This window comes from Balaenoptera acutorostrata, chromosome 6 (assembly GCF_949987535.1).
Source record: "Balaenoptera acutorostrata chromosome 6, mBalAcu1.1, whole genome shotgun sequence".
In the NCBI taxonomy this organism is placed as follows: Eukaryota; Metazoa; Chordata; class Mammalia; order Artiodactyla; family Balaenopteridae; genus Balaenoptera; species Balaenoptera acutorostrata.
The window spans coordinates 104,449,139-104,471,431 of NC_080069.1; the positions used below are offsets into that span (position 1 = coordinate 104,449,139).

Genomic DNA, 22,293 nt, shown 5'->3' on the forward strand with positions numbered 1-22,293 from the left:
CTTGCACTGTTGGTGGGAATGTAAATTGATACAGCCACTATGGAGAACAGTATGGAGGTTCCTTAAAAAACTAAAAATAGAATTACCATATGACGCAGCAATCACACTACTGGGCATATACCCAGAGAAAAACCATAATTCAAAAAGACACATGCATCCCAGTGCTCACTGCAGCACTATTTACAATAGCTAGGTCATGGAAGCAACCTTAATGCCCATCGACAGACGAATGGATAAAGAAGATGTGGTACATATATACAATGGAATATTACTCAGACATTGGGTCATTTGTAGATATGTGGATGGACCTAGAGACTGTCATACAGAGTGAAGTAAGTCAGAAAGCGACAAACAAATATTGTATATTAATGCATATATGTGGAATCTAGAAAAATAGTACAGATGAACTGGTTTGCAAGGCAGAGATAGAGACACAGATGTAGAGAACAAACATATGGACACCAGGCTTCCCTGGTGGTGCACTGGTTAAGAATCCGCCTGCCAATGCAGGGGACACGGGTTTGAGCCCTGGTCTGGGAAGATTCCACATGCTGTGGAGCAGCTAAGCCCATGCACCACAACTACTGAACCTGCGCTCTAGAGCCTGCGAGCCACAACTACTGAGCCCGTGTGCCACAACTGCTGAAGCCCACGCGCCTAGAGCCTGTGCTCCACAACAAGAGAAGCCACCTCAATGAGAAGCCTGCGCACTGCAACGAAGAATAGCCCCTGCTTGCTGCAACTAGAGAAAGCACATGCGTAGCAATGAAGACCCACAGCAGCCAAAAATAAATAAAATAAATAAATTTATATAAAAAAAATTGTATGGACACCATGGGGGGAAAGCGGGGGCGGATGGTGGTGGTGGTGTGATGAACTGGGAGATCAGGATTGACATATATACACTACTATGTATAAAATAAATAATAAGAACCTGCTGTATAAAAAATAAAAAATAAATAAAAGTAGTTGGAAAGTAGAACAAAAATGCAAAAATACTGAAAATGTGAAAGAATGATAAGAAACGTGGGGGGTTAATCTCAGAAGTTCAGCATCCAGCTGATAGGAGTTCCTGATTGAGAGAACAGAGAAAACTGAGGGAAGGAAATTATGAAAGAAATAATACAAGAAAATCTCCCTAAGCTAAAGGCCGTGACAGGTTAATTGCCCAGCAAAAGGAATGGACAGAGAACCAACGCAAAGCATATCATTGTAAAATTTTAGAACAAAAGTGGTAAGGATCAAATGCATTAATGTCCACGTTAGAAACTGCCCCAGCCTGCACTTAGACTAGTTGGAGAGCATAGCTTCTGGGTACTACTACGATTGTAGACAAGGTTCATCTTGTCTAACTTGCTCATTTTATAGATGAAGAAGCAGAGCCCCATGGATAAATATTTTCTCTGTTCCATGGCCCCAGTTCTAATGAGCAGCCACCTTATATTTGTGTCTTTACTGTTGGCGAGAGAAACTGGATCAGTTCCTGCTGTTCAAAGCTGAGGCTCAAATTATCTCTCTCTAAGTATAATTGTGGCCGGGTACATTCTGTTCCCTTTGGAGGCAGAGAGAAAGCACAGAAAAAGGAGGGTCGTTATCAGGCCATGTGGAACAGATGAATAATGTTCAGTGAACAATGAGGACAGCTTGTACAGGAAAGATGGTTGAAGATGTGTATTCCGAGTTTGCTACAGAGTGAACAGTGCTTGAGAGAGAGGGGTACCAAAGTTACCCTCAGGCTCAGGACTCAAGTTAAACACACTGTAGACATCTGCAGGTGAGCCCTTCTGTGGGCTCACATCCTATACACAATGTGTGTGTAAAATGTAATTATGATAGTAATGGGCTAAGAGAGAACACGTTAGAGTCTTTAGCAAAGTTCTGGCAGTGCCTTTTGAGTAGTGGCATCACTATGACCAGGCCAAGAGTTGGAGAATTTTTATTTAAGAAGGTTAGGGCCGGGCCCTATACTTCATATCCCACACTGCCTCATTCATAGAAGGTAGTTGGCAGTGTGGTACATTTAGAACATTTACAGATATATAACTATTGTATGTCATGTATCTTTTTTTTTAACTTTTGATTTTATATTGGAGTATAGCTGATTAACAGTGTTGTGATAGTTTCAGGTGTACAGCAAAGTGATTCAGTTATACATATACCTGTATCTATTCTTTTTCAAAGCATAGGGAACTCTGCTTATTGTTATTATGTATCTTGTTATTTTTAAGAGAGTTTTATCTGCAAGTCAAAGAGCATGCTTATCTCAGAGGTCTTGGTGATGACTAGTGAGGTGAGAGTCAGAAGAGTGGGTGATAAGGTAAAGGCCAGTGTGAGTGGGGCCAGTTGAGCAAGGGAGCAGGTGGCAGGTGGGGAGGTCAAAGAGATAAGTAAAGGCCAGGGCATACGGTATTATCTTAAAGGCCATGGTTGGTAAGCATCTGGATTTTGTTCTTAGGAATAAAAGAGAAGCCAGTTAGTTTCCTGCAGGGAAATGACAGGATACAGTTTTTACTTTAAGAAGACAGCTAGTGCTGCAGTATGGAGAATGGGTTGTTGGGCGGGGGGTTGGGGGGAAGAGGAGGTCCGGAGACCATTAGGAGACTGTTGCGAGGAGCCAGGTGGCAGATAACTGAGGTGGTGGAGCTTGGAGAAGTGGGTGGATTTGGGGTATATTTTGTATGAAGGGCCAACTAGACTTGCTGCTGTATTAATGTGAAGTGAGAAATGGAGGAACTGAGGATGACTCCTGGGTATTTGGCTTCAGCAGCTGTGTTGATAGTGGTCCTGTTTAGTGAGATGGGGAAGTTTGGGGTGGAACAGATTGGGGAGTTGGGAATCAGGTTGTATTGGCCATATTCAGTTAAGAAAATGCCTGTTAGTCATTAAAGTAGTGATGTCATGGCAGCTGGTTATGAGTTTAGAGTGGGAATAGAAATTTGGGAGTCATTTCTGTGTAGATGGCATTTAAATCTACAAGAGTCGGGGAGATTATCTGGTGAGATGAGATCGAGGTAAATAGTCCAGGACTGCTTCCTGAGGCATTGGCAATATTTAGTGGTCTAGCACCTAATTAGGGGGTGGAACAAGTAGGAAAGGAGCCTGAGAAGGAATGGTCAGTGTAGTAGGAGAAAAAGAGTAGAGGATGACCTTAGGGAAACCAAGAGAAATGTTTTTAGAAAGAGCGTGATAAACGGTGGCCATCGGATTTAATAATATGGAAGTCATTGCTGATCGTGATTAGAGGGGTAAGATGTGGATGCAGAAGTTTGGGTTTGAGGACAGTTTGAGTTGGAGATAAATACTTTGAGCAACGTTCCAGGATTGCTGTTTTCAAATGCTGGTTATTGCCGGATGGTTTCTTCAGCCTCCCCACCTTTTCTCCTCAGAGGCCACAAGGCGGAGCTAATGAGTCGAGTGACTAGTCAATGCTTTAGGTTGCCCGCTTCTGGTGCCTTTCAAAAACCAAAAAGGAGATTTTCGGGAAGATTGATTTGGGGGAGAAAAGTCCTCCTTCCTAAACAAAAGTGGTTATAGACTGAGGGCCTGATTTCTTAAAAATGTGAAGAATCAGGATGTAGAAATGTACATGATGAGCTCAAATGTTTTTAAAAATTAGAAAAGTATAAAAATTAAAACTCTGAGATTCTGAGTTAGGGCAGACTGGATACATGTTGAAACTTCCTCTTTTTCATGAAACCAAAATGACACTAGAATGATTTTTTTTTAAAGGTATGCTTCTGCAAAGACAGAGAGCAGCAGGAAGGGAAACAATAGCAGTACAGTTAGGAACTAAAAGCAAATTGAGAGGTGATAGGGACTCAGGTGACTCAAAGCCGCCTAGGCTGACGGTGGGGAAGGACTAAGAAGCCACCTGGTTTACATCGGGGACTCCTTAAAAATGGTCAAGAATTGCCAGCACCAAGTACCTCGGGACTGAGGGAAAGATGGAGCGAAAGAGAAGGATTAGTCAGGGGTCTGTTTCAGAAGCAGTTAGAGCTTCCGATTCTGTCCTCCCTCCTCACACAGGGGCCACTATCGCTTCGCCACTCGGGCAGAGCTGGAGGATGATAAAAAAATAGAGGGTCTCTGGATCGAGAGACGCAAGGCATAGTTGAGGGTGGGGGCTAAGATCCTAAAATCTAAAGCAAAAGGTTACTGAAAGTTGAGATTCTTAGTCGTCTTCCTCTGCTTGGCTCTCAGCCTTATACCTTCCCTGCAAGCATTAGAAGAGCCTTTTAGAAAAATCTAAACAGGTTGGGAGAAGAGACTAGAATATACTGATATTGAGAGGGATGGGGGAATCTTCAATGAAATGACCCAGCAGAGTCCCTGTAGAGAACTGTCAGCCAGACCTCGAAGTCACAGAGCTTTCAACCAGTTTTTTAGTGTTTACCTCTTAGGTGAGTGTGCAGATAAGGGTCGCCAAATATTTAAGGGAAGGTTCTAATATGAGTATCAAGTAAATACAAAGAAGGAAAAACATAAAGCATCATTGAGGGAGAAGAAAATTTCCAGGAAAAAAGAAATCAGTATCTTCAGAAAGAGAAGAGATGTCACAGCCATAAAACAAGCATTTTTTAAAATCCAGAGAATAAACAAAGAGCTCATGGAAATGAAGATCCTGATAGAAATGAAAAAAAATCAATAGAAGAGCTAGCAGAAAAAGTTAAGGAAATCACTTTAAAGTGAAACAAAAAGACAGATGGAGGATTGGAGAGAAAAAGAATATAAAAATGAGAGGGCCAGACCAAAATATTTCAGATACCCAACATCTGAAAAACAGAAGTGCCAGGAAGAGACACAGAGAAATGGGGAGCATCAAAGGAGTCATTCAAGAGAAAAGACTAAAAGTAAAGACAAAACGTGTTACTGGTTGTGCCTGAAAGATGAGATTGTGGGTGCTTTTTCCCCCCTCCTCTACCTTTTTCTTTATTTTCCAAATTTTCTGTAAGAAGTATTTTTTAAAACTAAGGCAAGATGAGCGGTTTTAGTATTACCAACATTGCCCTAGAAAATTTAACTCACAGGTTGTCTGTCATCAAAGAATAAATATGTAAAAAGAGCATGTTGAATGGGGCAACCTAAGTTCAGTCATTTAATCAGAAATTATGTCATCAGGACCAAGTTCAGACAAATTTTCCTCCCCATAGGAAAATGCTCTCCTAGAGGGGCACCCAAAGACAGGCCATAGGGCTCTGTCGTGTGTCAGATTTCTTTTTAAATTGTTATAAATTTTAAAAATTGAAGTATATTTGACGTATAATATTAGTTTCATGTGTACAACATAATGATTCCACATTTGTATATGTTGCAAAACAATCACCAAAATAACTTTATTTACCCTCTGTCACCTTACAAAGTTAGTACAGTGTTATTGACTGTATTCTCCATGCTATACAGTACATCCCCATGACTTACTTATTTTATTTATTTTATTTTTTAAATTTTATTTATTTTTGGCTGCATTGGGTCTTTGTTGCTGCGCATGGGCTTTCTCTAGTTGTGGTGAGCAGGGGCTACTCTTTGTTGCGGTGCGCGGGCTTCTCATTGAAGTGGCTTCTCTAGTTGCGGAGCACGGGTTCTAGTTGTGCAGGCTTCAGTAGTTGTAGCATGCAGGCTCAGTAGTTGTGGCACACGGGCCTTAGAGCGTGCAGGCTTCAGTAGTTGTGCCTCGCGGTCTCTAGAGCACAGGCTCAGTAGTTGTGGCACACGGGCTTAGTGGCTCCGCGGCATGTGGGATCTTCCCAGACCAGGTATTGAACCCATGTCCCCTGCATTGGCAGGCGGATTCTTAACCGCTGCGCCACCAGGGAAGTCCACTTACTTATTTTTTTACCTGGAAGTTTGTACCTTTTGATACCCTTCACCCATTTTATAACCCTCCTAACCCTTTTCTTCCCTCTGGCAACCACCGATCTTTTCTCTGTATCTGTGAGTCTGGGTTTTGTTTGGTTTTGGGTGTTTGATTTTTATTCTCATTTGAGCTTCTTTATTACAGAACACTCATTATTCTACACAAATTCCTCCTGGGTCTTTTGGGCTGTCAGCCCTTGGCGCACCAGAATACAAGCCATTCTGTACTGTCAACCCTGCATCCTAATGTCCCTCTTACAAAAAGATTTGAAGCTTAAAAACCTTCCGGACCTGCAGAGGCTTTTTGGTAGCTGCTGACCATTTGCATTGGGGCTGTTTTTGGCTGCTCTCTCCTCCTCCACCTCCTCCACGTTTGTGAGCCGACAGCCTCCTCAAGGGGAGACATGAGCATGAGCTCTGGGGGTGGAGACTTTACTGTTTCCTGGATGTTGGGCTTTCCTGTTGATACTGACCGTTGTGGCACGTTCTTGGAGAAAATCCAGTGCAGATGTTGAGAGCCAAAACACAGAATGTTATCTGTGATTGAACTTCCAAACACTTTTGTTTAATGGCTGTTATTAGTTTGTAAAGTAAACATTTTGGATGACAGGTGTTATGTTTCCATTGCTTAACTTTTTTATTATGGAAAAATTCAAACATATCCAAAAGTAGAGTGGAAGTATAACTGTCCCCCACATACCCATCAGCCGGCTGCAGCGGTCGCCCACTCACGGTCCGTCTTGTTCTAGCTCTCCTCCCCCTGCTCCCAGCCCCCGCACCCTGGGTTATTTTAAAGCAAATCCCAGGCATCACATCACTTCATACAAAAATGCATATCTCTGAAATGCAAACATTCTTTTGAAAAAGAAAAAGGACCACATTATTATCACACCTAAACAGATTTTTTCCCTTAATATTTCCTCAAATATCCAGTTAGTGTTCAATTTCCCCAGTTGTCTCAGACACTGTTTTTTATAGTTTTTTCCCAAATTGGGATATAAATAAAATCCATACATTGCTTGATATGTTTTTTAAATATTTTAAGAATCCCTCCCCCTCTGTTTTTCCTTGCAGTTTATTTATTAAAGAAACAAGTCATTTTTTTCCTCTGCATTTGAAAAGAAGGGTAGTGAAGTTCCAGATTACTAGGATCATTTTGAAATTGTGATGAAATGCTCTACATTAAAAAAAATATATAGTGTTTGAGAGAAATGTATTCCATGTCTCTAATTAAAAGTCACCTCTCGGGCTTCCCTGGTGGCGCAGTGGTTGATAATCCACCTGCCAATGCAGGGGACTGGGTTTGTGCCCTGGTCAGGGAAGATCCCACATGCCACGGAGCGGCTAAGCCCGTGCACCACAACTACTGAGCCTGCACTCTAGAGCCCGTGTGTCACAACTAATGAAGCCCTCGCGTGTAGAGCCTGTGCTCTGCAGCGGGAGAGGCCACTGCAATGAGAAGCCCGCACACCACAACGAGGAGCAGCCCCCGCTCGCTGCAGCTGGGGAAAGCCCGTGCGCAGTAACGAAGACCCAACTCAGCCAAAAATAAATAAAAGAAAATAAATTTATTAAAAAAAAAAAGTCACCTCTCATTGAGGTCCTCCCTGGCCACCCAGCGTACAGTTCTCCATCTCCCAAACCCTCAGTGCTTTACATTCTCCTTTCCTATTTTATTTTTCCTCCTGGACACCTAGCACTACCTTACACGCGCTGTATTGTTATATTTTACTTGTGTATTATCTGCCTCCCCTCTAGAATGTAAGCTCCAGGTAGGCAGGGGTTTTGTGTGTTTTGCTCTGTGCTGTATCCCCAGCACTTGGGTAAGTGAATGAAGGAATGTTAAGGCAAGGCAGAAACAGGGTGAGGGTGGCTGTGTAGAGCAGGGGCAGAGGCATGCAGAGTGGAACCAAGTATCTCCATGCCCTTCACCTTGTTGATTTCTGGTATCCACTAGAATCAGAGATCCCTATAGATCTCTGTGAGAAGCTCAGATGGTAAATGTCTTTTGCTTGTCACTCAGTGATAGAGGAACCTCTCTGCGGATGCTGACACAGTATCTTGGCCCTTTCAGTCCATTGTAGGCTCAGGTCCCCTCAACCACAGGCTAGTGTGGCCAGGTTTATCGGCAGAATCTGTGCTGTTTTGAGTGGGAGGCTAGTCCCTACAGACATTTACCATCTGAGCTTCTCACAGAGATCTGTAGGGATCTCTGATTCTAGTGGATACCAGAAATCAACAAGGTGAAGGGCATGGAGATGCTTGCGTCCACTCTGCATGCCTCTGCCCCGCCCTGCACAGCCATCCTCACCCTGTTTCTGCCTTGCCTTAACGTTCCTTCATTCGCTTACCCAAGTGCCGGGGATACAGCAGAGAGCAAAACACACACAGCTGTGCTGTGTTCCAAGGTATTGTTTTAAGAGCATTTCTAGCTTTGGTTGTGAGGTTCTTGCCACACTGACAGGGGTGTGTCACTGGAACAACTCATCCTTGTTCCTGGAACCCTGCTCCTAGCCTGGATGTGTGCTTTCCCAGTAAGATGTGCGGCGTCCTGTGAAGGGAGTCCGTGGCACCGATTCTAGGTGCCCCCGCCCCTAGCCCCGAGGGACCCATCTTTGTGTCTCCATGGAGAGCAGCTAGTGCTGATACCAGACCAGTAGATTTAGAATGCTTTCGGCTCTGTGAAATCCAGAAAGGACCCGTTTTTTTGTTCTATTTTTTTTTTACTGTATTGATTTGTTCTGTCCAATACGGCAGCCCCTTGCCATAGGTGGCTATTTCCGTTTAAATATTTATTTATTTATTTTATTTTATTTTTGGCTGCGTCGGGTCTTAGTTGCGGCGTGCGGGCTTTTCTCTAGTTGTGGCGTGCAGGCTCCAGAGCGTGTGGGCTCAGTAGTTGTGGTGCACAGGTTCCAGAGCGCATGGGCTCGGTAGTTGCAGCATGCAGCCTCACTCATTGTGGCGCACGGGCTCAGTAGTTGTGGCCTGTGGGCTTAGTTGCCCCACGGCCTGTGGGATCTTAGTTCCCCGACCAGGGATCGAACCCACATCCCCTGCATTGGAAGGCGGATTCTTAACCACTGGACCACCAGGGAAGTCCTGTTATTTCAGTTTAATCAAATTAGGTAAAATTAATAAAAATTTAAATCCAGTTCCTCAGTCACACCAGCCACACTTCAAGAGCTCAGTCGGCACGTGGGACTGGCAGCCACTGTACTGGATAGTGCAGATCATGGAACGTTTCCATCACAACATGGAGTTCCGTGAACAGCACCATCAGTGTTCCTGCTCAGAGGCTGATGAGTGTGGGGAGGTAACTTCAGAGCGCCGAAGAGAATGCTGAGTGACAAACAGTAAAAAGGGAAGCTATTGCAAGTTTTACTTCATGTCCTTCTTGTGGTGAAACACTTCTCCAAGTAAATACTTAGGGGAGACTTGAGGTTCCCCATGCTGACGCCTTCCATTAGAGGGTTGTCCCCAGAGTGTTCTCAGTGGTTCAGTCACTCGTCACCTTTTAGCACGTGCTAGGGACACAAGGTGTCCACTTCTTTAGCCAAGGAATGGCTCCTTCCTGCCCGGACTCCATGCTCTGCCAGAGAACGTGAGATTTGAAGCTCTCATAGCAGTTTGTGTCTTCTGAGTTAGTGGCAAAGAAAGTTCTTATTACTCTGGGTTTGTCACTTGTGGTTCTACTAAAAGAAGAAAAAAGAAACCCTGGGATGACGATACTTTTCTAGAAGGTCGATCGAAAGCTTTTCTGTTCTACCTGATGAGGTCGTAGCGGCAGAGCCAGGAGCGGATGAAGCGAGGGAGGCGCCCAGGGCACAGATTTAGGGAAACACACTCAGGTGCCAACCTTGAACTTGCACAGGGCCCGAGACTGAGTGTCTCCTTAAATTTTGCATCCTGGGTGCCTGGCTTGCCTCCGCCTAGTCCCACCCAGGCTGGCTCCCGAGCCCCGTCACCGCTCACTCTGGCAGGCTCGCCGCATGGTTGCAGGGCTTCTGGCCTCGTCCGTGGCTCTTTGAGCACAAGCAGCCTCCTACAGTGTCTGAACCTCTCCCTTAGCTGGAACCCCTCAGATACGAGCTGTATCTCTTTGCTCTTTGCATACCCGGCCCAGAGTGGAGGACAGATAAGTAGCTAATGATGATCAATGAGCAAATCGGTCCACCAGGGGTCAACTCAGTGAATTAAAGAGACAAGAACTCTTGTGACTTAGACTTTCTCATTAATGGTTCAGAGACCGTCCCGCCTTGTCACCTGCCAGGCTCCACGTCTTGGCACAGCTGAGTTCTCCCTGTGCACAGGGAGGCCGAGAGTCCTCTCGTGCGCATGCCTGCTGGTGGGCACCGCTCCCCCTACCTCGCCCTTTCCCGGGCTTTGTCGCTTTCAGCATCAGGCTGAGTTACCGTGCTAGAAAGCTCCGTCTCTGAGCGCGGTTCTCCCTCTCTCCCTCCTCCACCCCTGCTGCCTCCAGAGCCCGTGTCATGCTGCAGCCAGACCGTCCTAGGAGCACGTGGCTGGCTGGGGCCATGATTCAAGGGGGAAAGGGGTACAGAAGCAACAGCTGTGTTCACGCTGCCCTTTCTCCCTCCCACAGAGCGTGCTGAAGAAAAGGGACCAAGTGCAAGCCGAGTACGAAGCCAAACTGGAAGCTGTGGCTCTGAGGAAGGAAGAGCGGCCCAAGGTCAGGGGAACCCCCCACCCCCCAGGGCGGGCGGGCTGCCCGGGCTTCCGGCAGTGATGCCGCACGGATGACGAGTGAATTCGTGTCCCTAGATCCATACGACCAAGATGGTCAGTGCTAGCTGGGCGGGGCTGATGCTGTTCTTTTCCTCTTTTTGCTCCCTTTTATGTCTAATGTACATTGGGGGTTGACTTTCCTGCTGTTTCCTGGGGTTTTTTTTTTTTTTTTTTTTTTTTTTAAGGTTTCCAGCTCTGCCATTCATAGGCAGTTCCTGTCTATGAAATGGGGCTGAGGAGACCGGGGAAGAACAGTCTAGATCAGTGTTCTCAAAAGTGTGATTTGCGGACTGGTCCACAAACTGTAACCAGCCCAGGAGGAGGAAAGCACAGAAGCTGAGAGTGAGCGCTTTTACAGCCCTGTGCGCACAGCTGCCCTCTGTCTTCAGCAGCCCGTCCCGCCGACTGATTCCTAGCTGTCCCTCTGATACTGTGCAACACGGCCTGCTGAGCCCACGTCTCCGTCTCGTTTAAAGGGATGACGTGGAATACTGTATTTCAGAAGTTCACTCTTAACAATCTAGCCTCTAAATATAAGTATAGAAGTCACTCTTCCTGGCTAGGGAGGGAAGGAGAGACAGCAAGTTCTGCCACTAGCCTAGTTTGGAAGCTGAAGATCCTGTATTTAAAAGATGTCACTGAAATAGTTCTGTCAGCATTCGTACCTGCTCAGCACCGAATGCAAGCTTTCTCAGAGGCTGGTTTTGGCATTTAGTATATGTTCAGCCCTATTGGGGACAGTTCCTTTCCAAAGACAGGAGCTAAAGGTTATGAGTAATAGGCCGAATTAAATGTTGACTGTGCCCTGGATTGCTGGCTGCCTGCAGGTCACACCCACTCTGGGGCAGACGGAGCAGAGGAAACAGCTGTCTCTGGCTCACGCGTTCCACCTGGGAGAGCTCCCGCCTCGTGCTCTACCCTTCTTGCTGGCCGGGGTGACCTCCCTTCTCCTCCCAGGGAGTGTTGAAATCTTCCTGCTGCTGCTGTTCTCACCTCCCTGGAGCATCACTTACGCATACGACTCATTCTCTTGGCCACAGGAGTCCTTACGAGATGGGGAAGGGTTTCTTTCCAGCCAAGGAGACCAACCAGTAGGTCCCAAACACGCCTATACCCTCAGCACACCGTGGGGAGGCGGAGTTTGTCTTCCTTCTCTCTCGTGGGATGCTGAGCCACACCAGACCGAACTTGGCTACTTATTTAGCAGTGGTGATACTTAACAAAACAGGGGCTGTCCCGACCGTGTACCAGTGAGTGGGATCCAACAGTGGGGGCAGCAGAAATCGTGTCTCCGGTTTGGGGTCTGGGGCAGCCGCTACTTTGGTGGGCAAAGGAGGGCTCAGTTGGCAGCCTGTCCAAGTCAACCATGGTTTGGTCAGAGCACAGGATTTAGAATCACATGGCCCTGGGTTTGAATCCCAGCTCTGTCCCCCAGCTTGGACTGGTTTGCTCATTAGCCTTTGTGGGATTCGTATATGTGATTGCTGTGAAGATGGAAAGATCAGCCCAGTGTCTGATGTAGTAACAGGTGCTTCATTGGTAGATACTCTGTTTTCCAAACTAGCTCCTGTTGCCTCTAGTAGGACTGCTGAATGAGAGCTTCGTTTTCTGGGTTTGTTGCCACTTTTTTTTTTTTTAATTATTAAAAATGTTTTTTCTGACTGCAGTGTTGGGGGCATTGTTTCCTTGTGTCCCAAAGTGTCCCCTGCTTCTCCACACCGCCTGAGCGTCTTTCCTCCCTGACCACCCATCAGCAGGGAGAGACCTGTTGTAGGAAATGAGTAGCTTAAGATTTTTCTGTGCTTTGTTTATTGTTTTACGTTTTGAGCTTCACTTTCCAGAGCTGCTGTTGGTGAGGGAAAAGCCAGGGTATCGGGAAGCGGGTCAGGGCTGATTCTCCCCTCCAGGACTCAATGAGTTGTACTGTTGGTAACTGTCATGGGAGCAGGATTGCTCACAGGTCCATCTCAGGGCTGCAGGGAAGGAGAGGATTCCCACCGAAAGATGGAGAGTTTTCACAGGGAGGCCCCGGGTCTGGGCATGTTAACAGAAGATCTGAGGGAATCTCGGGGCTGATTTTTGTTTTGAGGTGAAATCTTGAAAAGTTGCTCTGAGGAGTGAGGGAAAGTTGATTTTGTGTGAAGCCATGGAGAGGTCACTTCTCCGTAACCCAGAAGAAGGAAATGGCCTCTTGGGTCTCCGTGTCCCTCACTGGGATTTCACACTGGAGTGGACCTCTGAGGACAGAGGACTGAGGACAGAGGCTCCAGCTGCCGGACGGACGGAGAGCCCCGTGGCTGCAGCTCCTCGGCGTGTGCTGAGGGCAGGCAGCGGTGGGGCCTCTAGAGCTGAGGGAAAACGTTTGTGTCGCAGAATTTGAAGTTTTGCTTCGTCTTTAGGTTGCTGAAACTCAGCAGACCCCGAGGTGGTTTATTTTCAGGAAGATGGAGCTTTGATTTTGCAAGCTTGGCTTTCCTCGCTTTAATTTTGAGGTTGGAGAAATTACAGGCACTCAATAAGGGGGCTTGGCTGCCTTCTGCTGCATCTGTCAGGACCACAGACTCGGGAAAATCTGAGAATTTGCCCCTCCTTAGAAGCTTGAAACAAAGCTATTACTAGAAACACAAGGGGGCTGAGGAATGGCATTTAAAACTGGATGGCAGGCATGCACAGTCTATTGTGGACTCATATGAGGGTAGACCATGGGGGGGAACGTGCACATTTTATTCTGCATTTGACTCTTTTCACATGCTAATATATTCACATGTTGCTGGTTCAAAAAATAAAAAAAAGAAGGAATGCCAGGAGAGAATGCTTTATAAAAGGTTAAAAAAGAAAGAAAGAGAGGAACTGTTTCAGGCCCTGACCCACTGGTAGCTGGTACTGGCTACGGGGCCAGGTGCAGAGGCTGTTGGGAGTGGGTCGTGTCATGGTGGAGCTGAGGTGTGTGGTGCGGGGCCGGGTTGCTCCTCAGGGTGAGAGCAGGTGAGGAGGGGAAGGAGCCCCTGGGGTCAGCTGGACAGGCCTCTTGAAGGCTGTGGACCTTCAAAGTCTCTTAGAATCACCAGGATGGTGCACATTCTGGAATGGGGAGGATGTGGCAGAGAGCAAGAACTCCAGTTGTGAAGCAGCGGATAGGAACAGGGAGACTCGTTGATATGGAGCTTCGACAGACCTGAGAGTTTTGCAGGGGTATCTGTTGTTTCCAGATACTTTCGACAAGTGAGGAGACACACACCTGATAATTCCCAGTCCTGTGCACGGTGGCTGTGATCTCAGCCTAGCTTAGGAAACCAGACTCATCAGCCACAGAAGGGCAGGACTCTGTCACCTCCCTTACTGGATTCCTACGACAGCCTTCTGTCAGTGCGGTTCCCATCTTACAGATGAGGAACCAGCGCTCAGGGGAGTTACATGACTTACACGCCAGTGCTCACACACGGTGGAGCTGGAATTGGGCCACGGATGTGTCTGGTTCCAAAGTGGGAGCCCTTTATCCCCACTGCAAGGGCTCCCAGCAGTCTTTGCTTCACTGAGGGGTGAGGCTTCCGGCTTTTGTAAGCTGCATGGCTGGTGCGAGAGGGACTGGGCAGAGCACCTGGCCTGCCGCTGGCTCTTCAGTCTGTGTCTGCTGGTCCATTCAGCGGGGGCAGGGGAGCTCGTGGCTCCTGTTCTCAGCGCAGCTGCTCTCCACCTGGCCGCTCGCTTTTCCCTCCTCAGCTGCCATTCTCTGAAGTTTGTTTCTTTTTATGTATTTTTTTTTTAAAAACATTCTTTCAGGGCACCAATGACTTCCTATTTGCCTAATTCAGTAGCCTCTTCTCAATCTTTACCCTGCCTCAGTGTTTTCTCAACTTCTCTTCATCTCACAGCTCCCATAGAAAATGAAAATATTTGTGTGGCACACTGGGATCAAAGACCAGGTTGCTTGAAACTGGAGGTGGCCAGCCTGGAACTCTGGCTTCCCCGAGGGCTGGGGGGATAATATTGCTGTCGTTCACACAGCACCAGTTAGGAAGCTGTGCCCTGCTTTTCACTTAGTGGCATATAGCCGAGAAGACAACCATCTTGAATTGGTTCTGTCATTGGTCCCGGCACCTGTCCCCCAATACTGGGATCATGCCTGCCTTATATAATCTTTGGGGACTTTATTAACCTACTGTCCTCATGGGAGCAGATAATGTGATGCCTCCAGCCTAGCTCCAAGAAGGATACTTAGGTAGAGATTCATATCGTAGGGCTGAGAGATGCCTGGTACGTGGAAAGAGTTCATTAATACATTTTTCAGTGAATGTTGAGTGAATTCACATTACCACCCTGCTCTCCAGCACACACATGCTTAATCTCATCCCGTGTTACCCTTCTCCCATTGCTCCACAACCAATATTCTGTAATGGAACTTCTCACGAAAGGTAGGGGAACCAATGTGAAGAATGCAGTCTTGTCCTCTGTTTAGAAATTGTTGTCTTTTGAGGTCTTGGCTGGAGATTCTTTTCCCTTCTTGGTATCTTGTGATCAGCAACACCTGACCGTTAGCGTTGGATATTCCCATCTCTACCCCCTCCAAATACAAAGTAGCATACATAACTCTAACAGTACCTCAGTCAAAAAATCAGAACATTGAGATAGGAAGGAATGCAGGGTGTTACTAGTCAGTGAATTGATTGTCACAAAGACACCATCCAGAAAGAAACAAAAGTGAGAGGAATGCAAGCCCAAGCGTCTGCTGCCAGAAGCCCTCCTCTCCGTAGAGTTGGGCAACTTCAGCAGCTGGTCACTTCAGACAGCTCACGCAATCCCTCTTATTCTCTTCTTTTTAAGCCCTCCCATCTCCTCCCTCTTCTAACCCCCTCCACCCTTGTGCTTCTGTGGCTCTGCTGTCTCTGACTCACTTCCTGCTTCTGTGCCCATATTTCTTAGTAACTTTTGCTCACTCCTTTATTAAGCCTATACATGTAGGCTTTTCCATGAGTTCTACCCTTTGGCTCTCCCCTCCTTAGCCCCCTCTTTTATTCCCCCATATATTAAAAAAATTTTTTAATCATGGCAAAATACACAAAACGTAAAATTTACCATCTTAACCATTATTAACTGTACAGTTCAGTAGTGTTATAGTAAATTCACATTATTGTTGCAACCAATCTCTAGAATTCCTTTCATCTTATGGAACTCAGACTCCATATTCATTAAACAACAAAGCCCTGTTTCCCCTCCCTCTGGTCCCTGGCAACCACCATTCTCCTACTTTCTGTTTCTATGAATTTGACTACTCTAGGTATCTCTTATAAGTAGTTGTAATGAAGTAGTATTTGTTTTTTTGTGACTGGATTATTTCACTTAGCATAATGCCCTCAAGGTTCATCCATGTTGTAGCATGTGTCAGAATTTTCTTCCTCTTTAAGGCTGAACGATATTACGTTGTAGGTGTATATCACATTTTATTTGTCCATTCATCTGTGGACAAACACTTGAGTAGCTTCTGTCTTTTGCGAATAATGCTGCAGTGAACATAGGTGTACAGATATCTCTTTGAGGCCCTGCTTTCAGTCTTTTGGATATATACCTAGAAGTGGAATTGCTGGATCATATGGTAATTCTATATTTAATTTTTTGTTGAACTGCCATACTTTCTTCCACATGTGCAAAGGTTCCAATTTTCTACATCCTTGCCATTACTTGTATTTTCTGGTTTGTTTGTTTTTTAACAGTAGCCATCCTAATGGATGTGAGATGGTAGCCTACTGTGGTTTTGATTTGCATTTTCCTAAGGATTTGTGATACGGAACATCTTTTCATGTGCTTGTCGGCCATTTATATAACTTCTTTGGAGAAATGTCTGTTTGAGACCTTTACTCATTTTAAAATGGGTTGTTTGTTTTTTTTTGTTGTTGAGTTGTCTCAGCCCCCTCTTGTGGAGGGAGGTCTCGCCCTTCCCATGGCTGCAGCTACCTCCTTTATCTGGTCTGTGGACCTGTCCTTTACCGTGAGCCGTATGGTGGACTACTGCCACCCAAACTTCAGGCTCCTCTTGGACTTCCTATGTTTTATTTCTTGTGTGCAGTTGGTTGCCAAATCTGTCAGTTCTGTCTCCACCAGGCTGGTCTGCTCTGTCCCTTCTGGTGTTTCAGCCATCACCCTGGCTCCAGGATGCTGAGGGTGATCCCAGGCCAGTATAGTATGGTGTTGACTCATCTCTCTCATCTCTGGTGAAATCTTGGGGTGAGGTAGCACGGGTGAAGGGTGGCATGAAGTTTGAAAGAACATGTTTTAATAGTATTATAATATTTTATATTTGGAAAATGAAAAAGAAACCTTTTGATGTGACATGGAATAAAGTTCAGTCAAATATTCTTGACTTGAGGGGTTATGCAAATGACAGATTCTCTTTTGTGAACAGCGCTTTACAATATTGATACTGATCAGAACTAACAAATAATTGGTTCGGCGCTTAACACATGCCAGGCACCAGGAGTTTTATGCATATACTACCTCATCTAACCTCATTCCAACCTTATAAGGTGGAGGGTATTATCCAGAAAAAGAAACTGAGGCGTAGAGAGGCCCAGCGTCACCCATCTAGGAAGTGGTGGATGCAGTATTCACACCCTGGAAGTCTGGCTCTAGAACTGTCTCTATAGTAAGAGGAAGCACAAGGCTTTTCTATTTTCCAAAAAGGACGCATGAGTTAAATGGGCCTCAGAACCCCTGGCCTTCAGGAAGAGCCCCAGGTTTCTCATCTGCTCCCCGCCAGCTGGGGTTCTCTCTCTCTCTCTCTCTCTGCCTTTGAGGGCTCTGTGGCCTGTGAGCTGTTCCTGAGGGGGGTCCAGGTGTTGTCTCACCTCTGTCACTTGCATGTACGGTCCCTCTGGAGTCACAGGCCCCACTTCCATCATCTTTTAAGAGTCGCCTCTTTGGTATTTCTTCAAGGAAGCCGGCTCCCCCATCCAAGTTGTCCTCACCCTCCAGCTCCCCCTCACAGTGTGCCTATCTCAGGCTCCAAGTGAATTGAAAGCACTCGAAACATCTCCCCTCAGTGTCCAGCCATGTGCATTTTCTTCCCAACTAGACTGGGTGACTTGAGATAAGATTTGCCTGCTGAGACCTAAGCACTTTCCCTCTGTGCCCAGCAAGGAGTGTGTTGGGAAAACGATAAGCTAAAAAATACTTCCCACATCGAGGCTCAGGCAGTCATGCAATCCAGAGTTTCCATCCCCAGACCAGACCCAGGAATCTTTGCTAGGTGAGCACTCCTTGGAATCAAAGAGCCTAGCTCCTCTCTTCTCACCGTGTCCCAGGAGGTTTTCCTTTCAGTGCTTTGCTTTCCTCCTTGCTGCAGTCGTTAACTAAACAGGAAGTTGATCGTGGGCACTTTTCCCCAGATGCTAAAATGAGCAGTGGCCAGGAGAGGAATAAGGGAACTGGACTGTGCCTGCGGGGAGGGAAGGGTGTCAGCCGAGAGACTGGTTCGCTGGGTGCCTGTTGAGGCTGGTTCCTGGGATGTTTGTCAGGGGATGGCTCTGGAGAGGCAAAGCCAGGGCACTCTTGTTTACACTTCGGTTTCCCCTAAGGTGGCCAACAGTAACAGGTCAATCAGCAGGGAAAGGCAAAGTGACTTCAGTCCTAGATCAGGAGGGAAAATCAAGTCCTTTTTAAAATTTCTTCCAGAAGTTTAAGTGCTTTGGAGAACGCTACCCCTCCCCCACCCCCAAAAAAAATGTTCCTTGATTTTGGTTTTTGGTTTTGTTTTGTTTTTTTCCGGCCATGCCGAGCGGCTTGTGGAATCTTAGTTCCCCAACCAGGGATAGAATCTGGGCCCATGGCAGTGAAAGCACCGAGTCCTAACCACTGGACGCCAGGGAATTCCCAAAAGTTCCTTGCTTTTAAGTCGCCCAGGATGCCTGACTGTATATCTTCCTCTCTGACTCATCCTTGTCTCTCCCAAGTTTAGTGCCCATGCCAGGCACATTTGAATCCCCTCACCTAGGCGGCTCCACTTTCCCTGCTCCTGTGTTCTGCAGCCATGGCCAAATGGTCTGTGTGGCAGACGGCTAAGTGCCCTCAGCACTTTGCAAGCCCTGAAGGGGTTGGCTCCCCGAGGCTTGGCCTTGCCTGAGGTGTTTCTGGGTCAGCTCCTGCCCATAAGGTCTGGTTATAAAACTTCCCTGGTTGGTAGAGATTGACCTTGATGGTTACATTTGGGATCAGAGGCCCCAGCACACAAAATGTACAAGGCCTCACTTGTTTTGGGAAAGCATTTGGCAGGTGGATGTGTGACCCAGCTTTGGGCATGTTGACCGCCCCACCCCCCACTCCTGGGCACCATCAAAGTCCAGTGGAGCTCCTGAGTTAGGAGAGAAGCCAGCTTTGTGCTTTGGGTACCAGGGTGATCGTTTCCCATTACCTTCTTATAATATTGGGTATTTTCTTTCTAGCTGTGTAGGACAGATGAAACTCACCAAAGCAAAGTGAAAGTTGTGAAATTCAGGGGACCTAGTTCCATTTTGAGAAAGTCTTCTAAACTTCCTTAAGAAAAACTAGAACTAGCCTGCTGTATATTTCTTCTTTGTATTTCACGGTTTTTGACATGCATAAACAACTTTCCCCCCATTTCCCCAGAATTACCCAATTTTAATTCTTTATTTTTGGTTATCTGCTATCTGGGGGTTGCGTGGACAAGTCTCCAGTTGATTTATAAAGTGGGCCAGTAGTCTTCTTATTGCAATGAATTCTCTGGTTAATGGAGATAGGCATCATCAAAACGTCACGGTTAACGGAACAGTTCATGTGATACGGAAAACCCTCTTTTCTAGTTTCAATATGGGACATAGGAGAATAGCAGCGCAATACCAAATACTGCTGTACACTTGCAAAATCTGCACACATTTTCACTTTGGATGAGTAACTCCTAAAAGGAGCCAAAGACATATGACTCTGAATCACAGCGTTTCTTCTTCCTGTTTGTAAACAGGTGTTTCCCCCACAAGTCACTGTTTGGCTTGGATGAGTTTAAAAATTTGGGTCAGGATAGCACTTTTCACAATTCTTTCTTACATCTGGAAACCTAAGGCTGTGCCTGCAAGTAAATGCCTCCAGAGTAGGGAGTGTGTCCGTGGCATTTTAAGGCAGTAATCTGGCCTCTCACAAATGTGTGAGCACAGGGGCATGAGGTACCCGTTACACATACAAAGCTCCCGTGTACGCATCCCCCTTCCAGGTACCAGCAGATGTGGAGAAATGTCAGGATCGGATGGAGTGTTTCAATGCTGATCTGAAAGCCGACATGGAGAGGTGGCAGAACAGCAAGAGGCAGGACTTCCGGCAGCTGCTCATGGGAATGGCCGACAAGAACATCCAGTATTACGAGAAGGTAATGAGCAGGCTGACACTATGACGGTCCTCTCCTTAAGGAAGCGTTTCTAATAGCCAGAGCCTCTGGTCAGGGCCTGCCAGAAGTCCAGAAGGGTCCTGCTGGGCCCATCTCCTTCCCTTAATTTATGTGTTCAGTCTTAGCAACCCCTGTGTGTCCTCACCCTGCTGTGCTAGATGTGGTGCTGGGTTTGGAAGCCGGGGGGGTGGGGCAGGGGGGCCCTGGGTGCCCACAGGGGTTTCACTTGCACACCCTGCTGATGGAAGCAGTAGTTTTATCCTCCAAGCCCTTTAGTTCTTCCAGCGGCTGCTTCCCAGTCAGTCAGGCCTGCAGCGCAGGGATGTCCCCAGTTGGTAGAGGCTTCGGGGTTCCTTTAAGCTGTTCTGTGGTTCTTCACACAGGGGTTCTTCCCTTCATTGTGCTATGGATCCCTTTGGTCATCTGGTGAAGCCTAGAGACCCCTTATCTAAATACTGTTTGTTTTTTTTAAAAATAGACTTTGAAATACTGTTTTTAAATACCTAAAACAAAGGGATGTAGGATTACAAAAGAAAACTATTAAAAACAGTATTTTTGCTGAGTCCCCTTGATCTGTGGGCTTCAAGTTAAGCATCCCGCCCGCCACCCTCACACACATACAGCTGTCATCAAGCTGCAGCTGAGTATCCTCAATCAAAGTTTGCTCCTAGCATATCCAACCCTAGATCATTTCTGCTAACGAATCCTAATATTCTTTAAAGCTTAAAGTTATCGATGAAGAATGACCCAATGGTAATTCAACAAGTAACCTGTAGACTTAAAATCCAGCTGAACAAGCATTAACTCAGCTACTCCCATCATGATTCTAGAAACATGTCCTCATCTCAAACTAGAAGAATCCATCTTTTTCAAAAGCTTTGCTGGTTCTGGCTGCTGTGCAGAGGCAGTGTGTCTGCATCTTGACTGGGAGGAGGCTTAAGGAAGAGAGTCATGGAATGGCCCTTACTTGCCAGGTCTTAGTAAGGGCTGTTTCATAGGGAAGGGGGAAGGTGGCATACGCCTTTCCTCAGTACCTTTCTCATGGGACCCCCACTGTGTGTCTGCATTGGCACTGGGCTGAATACTTTGCATATGTGATCTCATTAAATTTAAATTTAACCCTCACCATGACACTGTGGAGTGGGTTTTAGGGGCTTTCAATTGAAAGCTGAAGAAATGGAAGTTCAGCAAAGTTTTAAAACTCTGCCCAAGGTCACTCACCTTGTGAATGACTGAACTAGGATTGGACTTGGCTCTCCAGGTCCACAGGTCTGAGAATTCCCACACACTGTCAGTGAGGGGGACAGAGACCACAGATCTTTGGGGACAGTCCTGACTGCCCAAAGGTGGAAACGTCATTCCATGTGCAGCCAAGGCCTCATTCCTCTACTGACTGTGCTCTCAGACAGGGTGCCTCTCTGTGCCTTTGTTTCTTCATCTGCAAAATGGGAGTGATCCTTATCCACTGAATGATGGTGAAGAAATAATGAAGTGATGCCTGAGAACCTCTAATGTGCCTGGCAAATGGTGGATACTCAGTGAATGGTGCTTCCTTCCCTCATGCACTCACTCTAGCCCCGCTTCCCACTGCACCAGTGCTGACTCAGTTTGGACGTTCATTCCTCCTCTTGGTGATTAATTCCAGTGTTCCCAAGGCCCGGGTCCTAGGACTCAAACCCAGGGCCTTTATCCACGTCTTGCCACTATACTGCAATCAGGGCCACTGTCTTGGGGCCTCGTCTTGGCTCCTACTTATATTTAACAAATGCTTTTTGTGTGCTGTCTGTGTACAAGGGACCAGGTACACATTGGTAAACAAAGTGGCAGGACTCCTGCCATTAAGGAGCCGTCTGTCTAGTGGAGGATAGACATTAATCCAAGAATCCCACCTCTTCAGAGAGATACGTGCCCTACAGGAAAAGAACAGGAAACTGGGAGGAGAGACTAGGGGGCATCATTCAGATCAGGATGGAAGGGGGCAAGTAGAGTGGGCAGGAAAGGCCAATCTGAGGAATTAACATTTAACCTGAGTCTCGGAGACAAAGAACAAGTATTCCAGGCAAAGGGAGCAACATATTTAAGGGTCCTGGGGTGGGAAAAAGCTTGAGTGTTTGTCCAATAGTTAACTTTGTGAAGAAAGCAGGTATTTAGTTGGGTCTGTGGTCAAGGGGACCTTTTGCTTCCTTTGTAGTTTTTGAAGTTTTTTACAATGAAAATGTTTCCATGTAATAGTTGTATAATAAAATACATTTTAAAAACGCTAAAAAGAAAAGAAAGAAAGAAAGAAAAAGCAAGCTGGTGTGAAC

The 22,293-nt window shown here is 46.4% G+C and overlaps 1 protein-coding gene across 3 annotated transcripts in view; it reads left to right on the top strand.

Annotated features, from left to right (window-relative positions):
• SNX30 (sorting nexin family member 30) overlaps positions 1-22,293 on the top strand; it is a 117,941-nt gene that overhangs the window by 88,157 nt on the left and 7,491 nt on the right. For 2 of the 3 annotated variants that reach the window (XM_057548873.1, XM_057548871.1), the window contains 2 exons: positions 10,460-10,546; positions 11,430-11,845. In XM_057548873.1, coding sequence (XP_057404856.1) covers positions 10,460-10,546; positions 11,430-11,822 — 480 coding nt within the window. In that variant the 3' untranslated portion in view covers positions 11,823-11,845. Of the gene's footprint in view, positions 1-10,459; positions 10,547-11,429; positions 11,846-19,816; positions 19,970-22,293 lie in introns of those variants that run through there. The other variant, XM_057548874.1, reaches the window with a different exon arrangement.